The sequence below is a fragment of the Dreissena polymorpha genome, chromosome 3 (assembly GCF_020536995.1).
Source record: "Dreissena polymorpha isolate Duluth1 chromosome 3, UMN_Dpol_1.0, whole genome shotgun sequence".
NCBI classification, from domain to species: Eukaryota; Metazoa; Mollusca; class Bivalvia; order Myida; family Dreissenidae; genus Dreissena; species Dreissena polymorpha.
This window is the reverse complement of record NC_068357.1, coordinates 81,557,858-81,573,757: the sequence shown is the minus strand read 5'-3', so window position 1 is coordinate 81,573,757 and position 15,900 is coordinate 81,557,858. Positions and strand designations below refer to the sequence as shown.

At 34.4% G+C, this 15,900-nt stretch overlaps 1 protein-coding gene across 4 annotated transcripts; it reads left to right on the top strand.

Annotated features, from left to right (window-relative positions):
• The first annotated feature begins 207 nt into the window (after window positions 1-207).
• LOC127874960 (ankyrin repeat and EF-hand domain-containing protein 1-like) lies at window positions 208-15,742 on the top strand. 4 transcript variants are annotated; one of them, XM_052419673.1, is made up of 11 exons: window positions 208-352; window positions 978-1,346; window positions 1,555-1,754; window positions 2,783-2,833; window positions 6,244-6,393; window positions 7,206-7,329; window positions 7,939-8,746; window positions 9,976-10,202; window positions 10,786-10,994; window positions 13,022-13,038; window positions 14,769-14,916. In XM_052419673.1, the coding sequence occupies exons 2-10, from the start codon at window positions 1,001-1,003 to the stop codon at window positions 13,034-13,036; spliced, it is 2,130 nt and encodes a 709-aa protein (XP_052275633.1). In that variant the 5' UTR covers window positions 208-352; window positions 978-1,000; the 3' UTR covers window positions 13,037-13,038; window positions 14,769-14,916. The 4 variants fall into 4 exon arrangements, with proteins under 4 accessions (XP_052275633.1, XP_052275634.1, XP_052275631.1 ...); XM_052419674.1 differs by having other exon boundaries at window positions 13,022-13,043; window positions 14,769-14,894; XM_052419671.1 differs by lacking the exon at window positions 13,022-13,038 and having other exon boundaries at window positions 14,769-15,742.
• Window positions 15,743-15,900: the final 158 nt, after the last annotated feature.

Sequence of the window (15,900 nt, the reverse complement as noted above, 5' to 3'; positions counted from 1 at the left end):
TGTAACAAAAACCTTAAAACATATGCATAAACATGACTGCCATCATTAAGATTTGAATGCAATTCACGGAATATGATTTAAATATAGTCTTTAATTAAATTTAAGGTCGGGCCTCATCTATTTTTTTTTAGAAGTTCGGATGCAGGTGCACGTTTTATACCGGTTCCCGTTTTTCTGTTGCATACTTAATATTATGAAAGATTATAACGGGACCCATAACTACGTAAACACGTAATGGCTTCCCTGGTTACTGCTAGTTTTTAACAAATAATATATGGATATTGATATTTAATAATGATTGTTATAACGCTATTGCCTCGACCACGACCTTAGAATCGATATTGTTTCAGAGGTAACTGATTTATCGTGTTTAATTATTGAATATGTTTCTAGATAGCACGTTTCCAGAACATTATATCCTTCCTTCCGAACTTCCATTCATACGGAATAGGTCACCTCCATATTTTGACAAGTATGACATATTGTCTTGTAAAACTCCCTTTTTTAATAGAAATTATATCTCATAGATGTTGTTTTTTGGTTCAAATCACATGAATTTTTAAATTTTGTTGTCAAAACGAATACAATATTGTAAACATTTAGCAAAACTTCCTACGCATGTTGAGTAAATGACAATTTAACCTAACTCACCCTTCAGTCAAACAACTATATTTTTTGTTTGTAATTCATAAATAAAGCACTCTCGCTTCAACTAGATAATCACACATAATTCATATGAAACAACAAATATAGATTGTGACTTAAGAGATTACTCATACATTACTTAAGTGTTAAAACTAAAATTTTGGAAAAGAATGTTCGCAATTTCATCAAAACACAGATAAAATTCCCAATTTTTTAGGCCATTTGCTATTTCCACAAAATATAAATTACGGTTCATGATACTAGTGAAACTTACTATCTTTTAACATATTGGCTTTTACGAATCATGGAGTCATTTTCTCATTGAATTTCAGGTAATCATTGAACAACTCTAAGAATGCCTCTTGCACAAACTAGACTTGAGACCTTACAGGTCTGTAAACTGTTGCAATGTGTCCGAGACAAAGACAAAAGCCAGATCGAGAAGATGTCCCTGCAAGGGGTCCCTCATTTGATAAACTACAATGATGCTAATGAGGGACACACAGCGCTGTCTGTAGCTGCGAAGGCCAATGATGATGATATGATTGAGTTCCTGCTCGGGCTCGGTGCTCATCCAGATGTCGTGGATTTCAAAGGGCGGTCGGCTGCAATGAGAGCAGCAGAGTATGGACATGTAGATTGCCTTGCAAAGCTCGCTGAGAAAGGAGCCAACATGAAACTAGCAGACAGAGAGGGCAAAGGTTTATTTCATTGTTTTTTATAATGATTTTTGTCACTGTGTAATTTTGTATTTGAAATGGCCACACTTAAAAAAAGTATTTTGTATTTATTTTTTATTTTTTGTCTCTGAAGAAAGTACATGCATATATTTTATCAATGACGATACACTTTCTTCCTAGGTATGATCCTCAAAAATATTTTATCAATGACTATACACTTTCTTCCTAGGTATCCTCTTCTATTGCATTTCACCTACCCAACGTCATGCTAAATGTCTAGAAATTGCTGTTGTGAATGGAGCTGAGGTCAACAATATGGACAAACAGGGTATTCCAGTGTTGTTACACGCTTGTGAAACAGCCATGGACAATGAAGAGATGTGCTTACTTCTAATTCAGAAAGGTGCAGAACCAAATTCAAAACAAGAGGTAACACTTTGAACTGTTTTCCTTTGGGTTGTTTTATTGCATGTGGAGTTGCTTCATTTTAAAAGTTAAGTACAGTGATCTTTGTTAAATTGTCATTGTATAAAATGGTTTGCTACAGTTTATGTTATTGAGTATTGTTGGAAACCATTTAGGAGTTGTGACTGACACAGAGTTAAGTATTTTATATACATTTGGTAATGTTTTATGAAAAATTGTCTTTTTGTTTCGGGAAACTACTTTCTTCTAATAGGAAATTATTTTCTGTTAAAAATAATACAAAGCAGATTTTCAAATAACGTTAACCTTTTAGAATGGCAATCATTCTATCAAAATTCTATTCAATTAGTCTTGACAAAGCTATAACACTGATCAATGGTAGGAACCAGAAGATGGGTTTGGACCTGAACCCAAAAAGAAGCCTAAGCCCCAAAAGAAAAAGTCAAAAAAGCGTACAAAGGGCCTCAAAATAGTTGAGCCCACTGAGGCAAGAATGCACTAAAAATTATGGAAGCAATTCACGTGTTTTGTGAGCACAGTCATGGTTTCTAGGTTTTTTTATAAAAAAAAATAATTCTACACCGATATTTAATATTTTGTCACAGACTGACATTGCAATTCAATTATATCTTACAGTAATGTCTGTTTCTAATTTTTAGAATTTAAATGAGAACTTTTGTTTTGATAAAATATTAAAGAAAAGTGAAGCTTGGCAATGTTGTTTTAGTCACTGGTTTGTGAGAAACTCAGCGTTATTTTTTGAGCATTTTCCTATGTGTCCTCAAGAAACTGTTTCATTATACATGTATACACAAAAATATTTATGTTATCTACAAAGTATAATTGTTTCAAATTTAATGCTTACATTAAAATTACACAGAGCGACGAAGTTACCAATTATGCAAGGTGGTGGTTATTACTTTGCTGTGATGCATGTTTACAATGTATTTAAATCCTGTGTGAAATGTAGCTTTACTTTGAACTGTTTTAAATGTTTTAAGTGATGTTTGTTTGTGTGTGCATGTTTACAGATTGATATAGAGACAACAAAATTACCTCCTAGAAAGTTATTGAAAGAGAAGGTAAACCTTTCTGCTTTAGCACTCCAGCTCTTTTAAGCTCACCTGAGCACAAAGTGCTTATGGGGAGCTTTCAGGATACCATTATGTCTGTCACCCATCACTCTGTGCATGAGTATGTCCTTGCTTTAAACTTTCCCTTTTAACAACTTCTCCTTTCTCTCCACTAGGCAGATTGTAATGAAATTTAAATGAATTGTACTTGGGTGTCCCTGTCAAAAACTTTCTGGTCCTTTTCATACGTAGGTAGCCAATGCTAAAAATAGATTACCGGTAAAAATATGAAAACTCTTCTTCTCTGAAACCACAAGGGTCTTGGCTTTGATAATTGGTTTGTTAGATATTGTGTTCATTAACAACATTTGTTAATGTCATGACCCTGGGGTAAACAATGGCCAAGCCCCAGGGATTTCATGACTTATAAAAAATTATGGAACTTAAAATTTCTTCTCAAACAGTAAGGCTCAGATGTTTGGTATTTAGCATGTAACATATTATGGTGGTTCTCTACCACGTTTGTTCAAATCATGCCCCTGTGGATAAAATTAGCCCTACTCTTGGGGTAACTTGTTATAATGATATCTCTGCCAAGTTTTAAAATGGTTGCAATTAATTGCAAAATATTGCTGCTGGGGGTATATTTTTTACATAGGGCTATATTGAAACATTGTGAATACTAAATAAGAATAATTGGAATTTGCAATTTTTATATACGACTACATTAAAACATTGTGAACATTAAATAATTTGCATTTGCAATTTGTTGATAAAGGGCTATATTCAAACGATGTTAACACTAAATAATTCACATTTGCAATTTTTGAAACATTGTGAACACTAAATAATTCATATTTTTGTCCATTTATTTATGAAAATTTCTCAGAACATTTATTCTATTGAAATCTGGACCAAGTTTGAGAATAGTTTTGGACACATCACAAAAGTTTCTTAGAATAGTACAGTTGCCCAAAGTCTATGGTGAGCGACTTAGGGCTTAGCCCTTTTTTCTTTTCTTTGCACAAACATAACTTTCTTTTTCTTTAACTACCTATATTATCTTAACACCCATATATTATACATGTATGTAACTGATATATATATATAGCATATATAGCATGCTGATTTAGTCTATATTTCTTTGATAATTCTTTTGTTTTATAATTTATATTCTGGTATTGTATTTGTCATTATGCAAATACTAGTATATAACTGTTGGGATTTATTTTTGCTACTCATATATTTTATTGCCATTGTGACCCTTTTATTCTTATAAATAAATTAACGTGCAAGTGAAGTATACTGGATCCCTTTTTGCAAACACAAACACAACAGAAAAACTAGATTTTCCTGGAAAGATGTCCAGAAAACTGGCCTCAGGGCTGTTGTACAAATTCTGGATCAGTATAGGCTTTTTTTTAATTGGGCACTACAATAACATACAGGCTTATATTACCAGTAATTAGAAGATTTTCAGACCTCTTGTTGATTAATTAATTTATGATTTTAGTTGAGACTGTGGTAAAACAGTCAGATTTCTATTGTATTTAAATACTAATGCTAGTAAACTTCTTTTCTAGTTAGTGATAAATATATATGTACATGTATATGTTTGTGAGTAGAAAAGGCGTATTTTCACATATTTTCTTCTAGCTTCAATATTTATATGTTTGAAGGGTGACATTTCTGTAATTATAATATAGTCCTTAACCAAATAGGGCATCATACACTTTTCAGGTATTAATCAACAAATATAGGTAATAAATAACATGCCCATATGAATCACAGTAATGTAATACATAAATAATTTTGTTTGTTTGCCCTCTGATAAGACATGCTAATGAAATGTCAATTTCTATCTTAATTTGGTATTTTGTTTATTTCGTTTGTTTAAAAACACTTCTCTTTATTAATGCCCCTGATTATGACATTTGCATAAATGTATGCCCTTTAACACTGTATAACATCAGTGTTGTATTTTCCCCAAATTGCAGCATCTTACAGGCCGTTACCCAATGGCATAAAGTAAAAAAAGGCTGTTTTCCAATTGCAAAAGAAACATTTTTTCCCAAATAGTGGCACACAATTTCCAAAACAAGATGCCAAACTCTTTACCAATAAACTTAATAATTTGTTTATTCAGTTAATTATACAGCAATTTAATTCAATAACCCTTTATAATATAAATTTAAAAAAGCAGTAAAACATGCACTTATAAACAATTGGTACACTGTTATTTATAATCATATCAATAATGTTTCATTATTCCCAATTTCATGGTTTATCACATTTTTTCTAATTCAAAAGGCACAGGCTGTAAAATATAAAGTAAAAAATCACTTACCCGGTAACATGATTTTGTCCATGGATGTATTTTGAAAGTTTTCCATACCAAATTACTATAAGATGAATACAAAATTCTTGGTAATTTGTTTAGAGTTGGGGCATGGGTCTGTCATGGAAATTTTTGCTGGGTAAGTTTTGGGAGGGGGAAAACAAAATATATATATACGTTATTATTTAACACTATTCTCCTGCATAAAGGAATATAACTTTAATTCTGTAGTCTTATCAATCATGTTGTGTTGCTTACAAGGATTTTACATTTGTTATTGGCATTTGTTTTCAGTTTCCCAAGTAAGCCAATATTCAGATGTTTTAATATAGGTCGTTAGTAAGTACTGGCTCAAATATGTGAAGCATATTGTCACTTTATTGTAAAATCACAAAACAATTTACATGCCTATCTACAAAATCGAACAGAATACGTGAAGCACTTGAATATCGTTTGTTATGTTTGTTTCTTTATAAGATGCAATGTAAATTGGGTTGCTTAGCAGCAATTTCAAGCAGGCACCATAATGTGGGATCACTTTTAAATATTATAAAGAAAATGCTTCTATTGTATGTTGTAATGCAAATTGTTGTAGTTGTTATGTAGGCAACACTATTGCACCTACATTGATGTATTTCATATCATTTATGTATTGCACAGTAGTCAACATGCCATTTGTTTAATACATTCATAATACAATATTAGTAATTAATCAATAAATTGATTGATTTAATATACATGTTACTTAACCAGTATTGATAACGATTGTAAATCACATGTTAATTCAATGTTTGCCAGTAAGGTTTATAGGAATTCCAAATTGGCATATATTGGGGCATATATTTTACATGTTTGTATCATGCAAATAAATAAAAACCCTGAGAAAATACAATGTTTGTTTACACGTTCTTACATATATGTATTAGACCAAAGCTTTAAAATATTAAATGCAAAATATTCATATTCATTAATTGCATGAATTCTTATATTCCTTGTGTCTTTTCAGTCTTTAACTATATATTCTTTTACATAAAAATTACCCGATGGTATCACATGGTAATCATTTGTCAAACAATTCTAGAAAACTGGCAAGACGGCGCTGATGGCTGCTGCTGCTACTGGTAGCATGAAGGTAGTGCGGGCGCTGCTGCAGAATGGTGCTGATGTCAACGCAATGGACCTGCGGCACAACCACGCCGCACACTTTGCAGCAGCAAGTGGCCATTTACAAGTAGGTTCAACGTTTCCCAAAAGCAAATTGAAAATGGCTATATGCAAACAGCATAAAAACCAGAACAGCCTGCGAGTAACTCGAAGCCTGATCAGGTTTTATGCTTTTTGCTGCTCATCAGTTTACGGCTGGAAATAACGCCTTTATAATTTGAATCTAGTTAGAAAGGTCTTTATTCAAATTTTACTTTATAAGGGACTACAAATGAGTAAAAATACCTGTCTAAGTAGTACAGGGTTAACTGTTTCCCAAAGGCAAAGTGAAAATGGCTATATGCAAACAGCATAAAAAACAGAACAGCCTGCCAGTAACTCGCAGCCCATTCAGGATCATCAGTATCTTATGGGTGGGAATGAAGCCTTAAAAACTTGGATGTAGTAAGAAATGTCTTTAATTCAATTTGATTTGAAATTAAAGAGATTACAAGTGCATCAAAACACAAATACCGGTAGAAGCAGTAAAGGGTTAAGTTGACCATTAAAATTTCTAAGTGTTTAGAAATATTGCGGTGATATGCAGAGTGAACATATCTGTTATTTTAAAACAATATTCATATCAGCTGTATGGTTAGGCTAGCAGATTTTCATAGCTGAGATTTTTAAGTAAAAAGGAGAATCTGAACATTTACCGCTTGCAGTTAATGTTATGGGTCAATCACAGTTTAATGTAAAATTACTGTACGAATTATATTTTTAGCATAAAAGAAAAACTGAATGATGCATTATCTTTTATTGTCTTTGATTTCAAATCTGCGCAAGAACAATATCCCCTTTAAACAAATCTGTGATCAAGGCCCTCCATATGCTTTTAAGGTGCTGGCCTGCATGGCAGGGTTTGGTGCGCTGTTTGACCAGGTGAATGCTGATGGTAACACTCCACTGCACAATGCTGCAGCCGGGGGACATGGGATGTGTCTGAAGTTCCTAGCACAAAGAGGTACACCAGCGTGGGGTCTTCTTTGTTGCTGAGTTATCAGTAACTTGTACAATATCCATAGAGATGTTTGATATGTTAATTAAAAAATAACGGTTTTCATTGCACATATAGGAGTGTCATAGTTGTCTCTTCTGTCAATGAACTGAACTTTGTATACATATGCTGAAATGTATCAAGTTGACAAAAGCAAACAAAGACACAAGTTTAAGGCGTCTTCTTCAAAAAAAGAAAAGTTGTTAAGGGATCAGGTGACAAAATGCTCTTATCTAGAAAACTTAGGACATTTTGTGTAGTATATTCTCATTCTATTAATTGCCATGGTGACTCTTGTGGAGTGATTAGCCTCGCTATGGTTTTTTAGTTTTAACTTTTTGTTAGATATACAATAGATATACATTAATAATGTGAACTTGACATGGTAAATATGCAATATATTTTATATAAATATATGATAGGAACTGATATCTGCAACAACATAATATTCTTACTGAACACTTTAAGAATCATAATAAATCTTTTTAGTTAAAGTTGTTGTACATTGCAAAAAAAAAATCTTTTATTTTCGTTGAAAGCATGTAACCCATACTTATATAAACCCTTGTTCTACAGGATGCAATCCAAAACCAAAGAACAATGAAGGCAACACTGCCAGGACGATTGCCAAAGATATGGGACATAAGGAGGCCATGAAAGAGGCCAGGAAAGCGGAGAAAACCTTTGGAAAAGTTGGCAAGAATAACGAGCCTTATGCCATTGCTTTGTATGACTTTATTTTTGAGAGGCAAGAAATGATAAAGAATGAGTTTCAGAAGTATTATGACCCAGACGAAGAGGGCACAGTGAGTAAAAGTGAGTTTGTGGACATGCTGCTGGGAAAGAGTCCACCAGTGAGTGAAGAAGAGCTCAGAAGAGTGCAGGGGGCGCATGACAAAGGTGGAAAAATTGATTATAACGAATTTATACTCGGTAAAAAGTACGTGAACAAGAACTATTTAATGAGTGCATTCGAGCCTAAAAAAAAGAAAGGGAAAAAGGGAAAGAAAGGTCGGGGGAAGAAGGGAAAGTTTAAGTTGGTGATGCCAATCTGTACATCCGAAGAGGGACCGAGAACTTACGGGGGTGGTCCACCGCAGATGTTTATTGAGCGTCACATTCATTTCACTGACACGGGTCGATTTGATCGTGACCGCCCGCCGAAACATCCACTTCAAGACGATTCTGCTTGGTATCTTCAGCATCCGGAGAAAACATACTTGAATATTAATGATGCTGCACGTAGCGGGGATTTTGATTCGCTGAAGAACGCCTTTCACAGAGGGATTTCTGCAGACACAAGAGACAAGTATTTTAAGACGCCACTTATGGTAGCGGCTGCTGCTGGCAATTTGGCCATGGTGAACTTTCTCCTTGAAAATGGGTTTGTTTATTATTGAAATGTCTTACAGACTGTTTATTTCATTAATTATCAATGTTATTAAACATTAATTGCTGATGTTTCTTAAAAACATTTAGACTTATGTACAGTAAGATATAACAGTTAACAAAAAATATTTTAAAGCCCCCTCTTTATGAGTTGGGGGGTATATAGATTCACTCTTGTTTGTCCGTGCTTCTGTCCTGTCTTTCCTTATTTTTTGTGTTGCTTCAAATTCAAAAGTTATTAGTTCCAGATGGATAAAATTTGCAAATGCATTCACCAGCCTGTGTACTTGCTCACTCTATTTGTTGGTTCAGATAAAAAAAAAAGTATAAACACTAAAACAGAGTTGTAGGCCATTTATAGCAAAATAGCAAAAAGTACTTTTGATGTGATTAACTTAAAAAGTATTGTTGCTAGAGGGCTGAAACTTTACTTGCATTTTAACCAGCATTTGACCTTGCGCTCTTTATATTTTTGTTTGGATATTTTATACAGGACTGGAGTTGTAGCCACTTTTTATGCAAACAATTACATTTTTTTAATTTGTGTTACTTGTTACCCAAAAATTATTGCTGCCAGAGGGCTTAAACTTTACAAACATACAAGAGCATGAGAAGTTGGGCTACTTGATATTTTGGTTAAAATGTTATCTAAAAAACTCAAAATATGACCTGTTTTTTTCCATATAAAACATTTTTCTATAGACTGTTATCTAATTTGAATAGTTAACAACGTTTATTGAACTGAGGTTATTTAATTTTTAGCTAGATTTTAAATGGATTTTAATTCCACTGTTTTCATCACATGGATACTTACACAGTTGCTAGTCATGACCCACCCCAATCCAGTCATACTATGCAATATTACTGTCACCTTGACCTTGATAAGAATTCAATTTTTTCAAACAATCCCTCCTTGGCTGGTTTAGTAAATGTTATGATTTTGTATAGCTTGCTACAGCTCTTTGATGCTATCATAGAGAATGATGTGATTACAGCCATTCCTGTTCACAATTTATCAAACTGGGTTTTCTTTGACCTTGTCTTCAAAATTGTCTATTGATAATTAGCCGAGGAACACACTGAAGAACATTGGTTTCAAACAAAGTAGAGTGAAATACAGCTGTTTTGTATTGCTTAATTTACCATCTCCATATTTAATACAAAAATAACCATTACGCTCCCTGGTCCCTACCCGTAATCATTGACAAAACATGTCCATTGCAGTGCGACAGTGAATGCGAGGGACAACTTCAAATGGACTCCGCTGCACCACGCATGTCATGCTGGCCAACTGGACATTGTGCAGACGCTGCTTGACAAAGGGGCAGAGCTGGAGGCGACAGCACTTAGCGGTGGCACGCCCCTGACACGCGCCATCGAGTCCTCGAGGGAGCAGGTCGTGGATTTTCTCATTACCAAGGGAGCAAAGCTGCAGATTGAGAACAAGAAAGGTAGCCCTGAGTATATTTGTCAAGTTTAAAACTATTTATTAAAGCTAAAATTGCATGAAAAGCCTTCTTATAGGCTAATTGACACGCTCTCGAGTTTGTTTCTTGGGTAGAACCAGTACTTGGTGTCTTACATCAAAAGAATTCTTCCACAGTGGGGGTCGAGCCTGTTCTCTCCCTGTGTCCACCACGCCACGGTGACTTGCTTTGAGGACAGCTTTAATGGCTGCGCATCAAACTGTTGCATCAGCCAAACATTGCAGCTGTATAACCCTATACCACTCAGTTACGCATTTTGATGCTTTTGTAGTCCCTTAGAAAATCAATTCAATTTAAGACCTTTCTTAGATTCAAGTTGTAAACGCTTCATTTCCTAAGATATGGATGAGCAGCAAAAGCATCAAACCTTAACATCCTGAAATTTACTCGCAGGCTGTTTTGGTTAAATGTTGGTTGCATAATATAGCCATTTTCACTTTTGGACCACCAGTTATGGACAACACTTTATGCACATGCATCAAAACCCGTTTTCCAAAATCAAAGCTCAATTGATAACCTTTATTCACAAAAATTCACTTTGATACAGGTCAAACTCCCATGGACATTGCCCAGTCCTGGGCGGATCCACGGGTCCTGTACTGCGTGCAGACCAAGTGGGACACCCTACCGCCTGTGGGAGGGGGCAAGGGAGGTAAAGGCAAAGGGGGTAAGGGAGGGGGCAAGGCGACAGCTAAAGGGCGCCCCCAGTCCGTACCCCTTGATGACGGTGATCAAAAGCCTCCTGGCACAGCTAGGGTATGTAGAGTATTTGAACTTAAGAAGACATTAAGTTTTAACCTATTTATTTCAGCTCTTTTGCATCAAAAGCTTAGACTCTTGCAGACTCTCTGTTTCCTGGGTAAGACTAGGACTTGTTGTTTTGGAGAAGAGTGCTCCCACAGTGGGGATTGAACCCTTGACCTCCTGGTCACAATGGGCACTCTATATCTACTAAGTAACAGCAAGCTAAGACATTTTTCAGGGGTATAGTTTTCACTACCAGGTTCTGCAACTTCAGATTAAAGAAAAATGTAATTATAGTTTATATACTGGCTACAATATTGATTTGTCATTAGGCATACAAAATAAGTTTATTTCCGTAACCTGATCATTAAAAAAAATTTGAATCCCTCAGGTTGAGTTTCTATCATTTTAAGTAAATTTAAGTTTCTTATAATGTATGCCTTATTAGTCCCCTACCGGTTTCACCGGAGGGGACTTATGGTTTGCGCTCTGCGTGTCTGTCAGTCAGTCAGCCAGTCAGTCTGTCAGGCTGTGAGTCTGTCACACTTTTCTGGATTCTGCGTTAACTTTTAAAGTTCTTAATATTTTTTCATGAAACTTGAAACATGGATAGATGGCAATATGGACATTATGCACGTCATTTCATTTTGTTCCTACGTCAAAAATTCTGGTTGCTATGGCAACAAATAGACTAGAAATACTGCTGGAAATGGTGATTTTCTGGATCCTACGATAACTTTAAAAGTTTTTGATATTTTATCATCAAACATAAAACATGGATAGATGTCAATATGGACATTATGCACGTTATTTCATTTTGTTCCTACATCAAAAATTGTGGTTGCTATGGCAGCAAATAGACTAGAAATACTGCTGAAAATGGTGGTTTTCTGGAACCTGCAATAACTTTAAAAGTTCTTCATATTTTTTTAATGAAACTTCCAACATGGAAAGATGGCAATATGTACATTATGCATGTCAATTCTGGTTGCAACAACATAAAAATATTCTGACAATGGTGGAATTTCTGACAATGGTGGAGCCGGTAGGGGACTTTAATTGCTTGGCAATAGTCTTGTTCTACCATATTCACTAATTAAATTTAAAATGAAGAAAAAACACGAAAGTATGTTAAATTAAGGACTTTAGCATGTCATAACATATTCTTACCGTATATACAATGGAAAAAAAGACAACAACAATATTAATGTTTGGCCTACCTTCTGACCCTATTTTTTGGTGATGCAAATCAATGACTATTTGGCCTTTTTAAATTAGTGTTAATGTAAAACAAATAAAATAAATATTGAAATGAAATAAAAACTAAATGACATTTAGAAAATGTAAAGAATAGTCCTTGTTCTTAGTTTGCTGTACAAGAATTGATTGATAGAAGTGTTTCTGTATTTTTAACATGTATATATCATTTGGTCTGTTGTTGGGTTATGAACTCTTCATTAGACATGGTTGGAAAAATCAATTTTCTGTAACACCTATTTGTCCTTACTTGGCAGTACCTACTTTGTTTACTACATACCACAAAACAAATAACTGTTTCACTGACTGGTTAATAAGTAACTTATTTATAAGGGAAATTAAATTGTTTCTACCCTGTATCAACACGTTTTATGAAAACAACTTTTATGATGGTTGAGCATAAGAAATTGTTGGTTAATTGTCAAGTCAAATGTGTTTTTTCAGCTCGGCGTTTTAGAAGAAAACCTGAGGTATTGTCAAAGCCAGCTCGTCGTCCGCCGTGTGCCGTCCGCGTCGTGCTAAAACCTTAACATTGGTTCTAAAATCAAAGTGCTTCCACCTACAACTTTGAAACTTCATATGTAGATGCACCTTGATGAGTTCTACATGTCACACCCATTTTGGGGTCACTAGGTCAAAGGTCAAGGTCACTGTGACCTTTAAGAAAAAAATTAAGTCTGGCAAGTGTTCATTTATTCAAAACTGCACCCGCAGCCGAGTGTGGCACCCGTTATGCAGTGCTCTTGTTAACATTTTATAATGTTGGTTGTGAACAATTTTAGAGCGCTGATGATTAAAAGTAAGGTAATACTCATATCTGGCTGGATTGCAAAATGACAGGGTCGCTGCTACTATTACCAAGAGGTTACATTATAAATGTGAAATTTTTATAAATAAGTGAAGTTGATTTTCTTTGGTTGAGAGAAAACCATGTGGCTCTCTTTACCAGTTTGCATTTTTTATACTTCATTGGTGTTCAATCAATAAATTAAAATGTTGAAGTATGCGTGTTGTGTAGCAAGGCCCTTGCATTTTACACGTTTTTCACGTGCATTCATGTATATTGATGTATTAAACAAATGTAAGCACGTCTTTCAAACTACTCTCAATTTCTTCTGAAATACTGTTATCAATAAACTATGTAAAATAAGATGCAAAACAGTGTTTGAATTGTCAAATTTGATAATTACACAAAATTGTGAAGTTAAAATACACTGATGTACATGCATGCATGTTAGGTGTGGTTTTTGGTCTTTACCTTATAATCAGCAATTATAGTAAATTTTCAACTAACATTGTTAAATTTCTGCTTGCACCAAATCAAATGTATTCTTGTAGTGTTGAAAAGTTTCTAGATTCCAGTGTGTGGTGTTTTCTTCCACTTTGTGCCAGATTTGCTTACATTTGGCAAATACATTAACTGGATATTCCCATCAAATAAACATTCCAGCCTTACCTAAGCGCTAGCCTTTACTTTTATGCTCATATACGGGTATAGTCTTATTTTAAGATGTGATTTGATTTGTTTTAATAATGTGTATCAGTAATAATGAATATATGAATTTAATTTTGCATTTTTGAAATTAGTTTTTCATATTTAATAACCATAAAAACAGTATTGAAACATATCAGCTCTTAAATGTCTTCATGGCTTTGCTTTGAATATCTGTGAACACTATTCTAGCCAAAATATGTGTTATTCCTACAAAGCTGAATTAATCCAATGCAGCTTTTCATATTTCAAAGAGTTGCATTATTCCCATATAATTATTTTTTCCTGCATGTAATATGTAAATGCAGTGGACTGTCTTATGAAATACATGAATAGAAAAATCCTATTCAAACATGTTTTTCTTTGCTGCAATTTTAATCACCAGTATGAATACAAATGGTTATTATGATTATCTGTATCTCCTTAATATATTGATATAATAGCCTCCTATTGAAATATTGAGTGAGAAAAGATTTGAGCTTTGATTTTTTTATTGGTTGAATGTTTTAGATGAAGGTGGCAGTTAATTACTGGTTAGTTCTTAGTCATGTGTCCTAATGTTTCCTTTATGCCTTTTCAGACTTTTCTGACATCAAGTCAAACAACCAATTGTTTTGTATTTTTTATTATATGAGAAATGTTCTGGGAAAACTGGGCTTAATGCATGGGGGTAGTGTCCTCCTAGTGAAGGCTTTGTACTTCACTTAATGCATGGGGGTAGTGTCCTCCTAGTGAAGGCTTTGTACTTCACTTAATGCATGGGGGTAGTGTCCTCCTAGTGAAGGCTTTGTACTTCACTTAATGCATGGGGGTAGTGTCCTCCTAGTGAAGGCTTTGTACTTCACTTATTGCTAAAACTGCTCATGGGGAGCGTTTAGAAGAGACAGCCTTTAAACAAAAAATTCCATAAAAGTAAAAAGCGGACTGCACAGGCTAATCTGGAACAACACTTTACGCATTTGCATTAAGCCCAGTTTTTCCAGAACAAGGATCATATTTATTTATATTCAAAATTTTTACTGAAAATTTCTCTGTAGGAAATGTCCCACAGTGCCCGTCATGCTTTCGACGAAGGTCAGCCACGTCAGAGGAAAGGTTCGATTTTACGAGCAGCATCAGCGCTGGCGGGCGGAATTGATGAGCAAGAAAACATCACATACACGCCTCTGAAAGCGTGGACCAAACAGCCGACCACTGGAGAACTCATAACGGAGAAAGTCGTCAAGCGCGATCGATTTGGTTGGGAAGTTGACTTTGAAGACTTTGAAATGCCTTTTAAGAAAAATGTTTCAAAGAAAATTGAAGAAATGGGCGGCCTCGAGGATGACTGAGGTGTACAGTGTGGTTGTCTTGGTGTTTGATTTGTGAGCAACCTTTTTTCGATGATTGCTTGGAAACACTGATGAAATTTTTTGGCCTTACAGATTGACCTCATATGAATCACAACTCATGGGGAAAATGTCAGTGATTAGGTGTGCCTGATGTGCTTGTCCATGGCTGATTGGTCACATTTCCATTCTCCGTTATCTATTTCATAGAGAGATTGTATTTTGAAATTTCAAATAGGTATTGTTCTTTTCTTGTGTTTCAAAACTTATTTATAACAACTAATTTTTTGTACAAATTTTATCACTTATTATTCACTTCCTGTGAAATATGTGCACTCTTTAATGTTTCATGCATTTTTTTACAAAAAAGAATTTGATTAACATTTTTAACAATCTTCAATAATTTACTATTCTTTTTAAGTGTCTTATCTCTTGTTTCATCTTTGAAATATGAATTTGTGGTATTACAAGTTTTTATGTCACAATTTCATTTTAATTTCTTTTTCTGTATAAAATGTGTATAGCATGTGCCTAGAAATATATGGTCTGTGATATTTCCTGCATTTGATGTTATTTGGAGGAATTGAAATGCTGCTGTTGTTGTATTTAGATAATGTTTATGATTATATTTTACACATGTACACACATTTTAATGCGACAAAATAAAATCTACATTTAAGATACACCTGTGTAATATGTATTTTGTTAGCTCAGCTGAACACATCATGCTCATAGTGAGCTATTGGGATAGTGTGATGTCATTCATCTGTCCTTGCATGTGTCCGTGCGCTCGTGACAGTGTGTCTGTGATATTTTTTTCAAACGACATCTACTTCTGTAC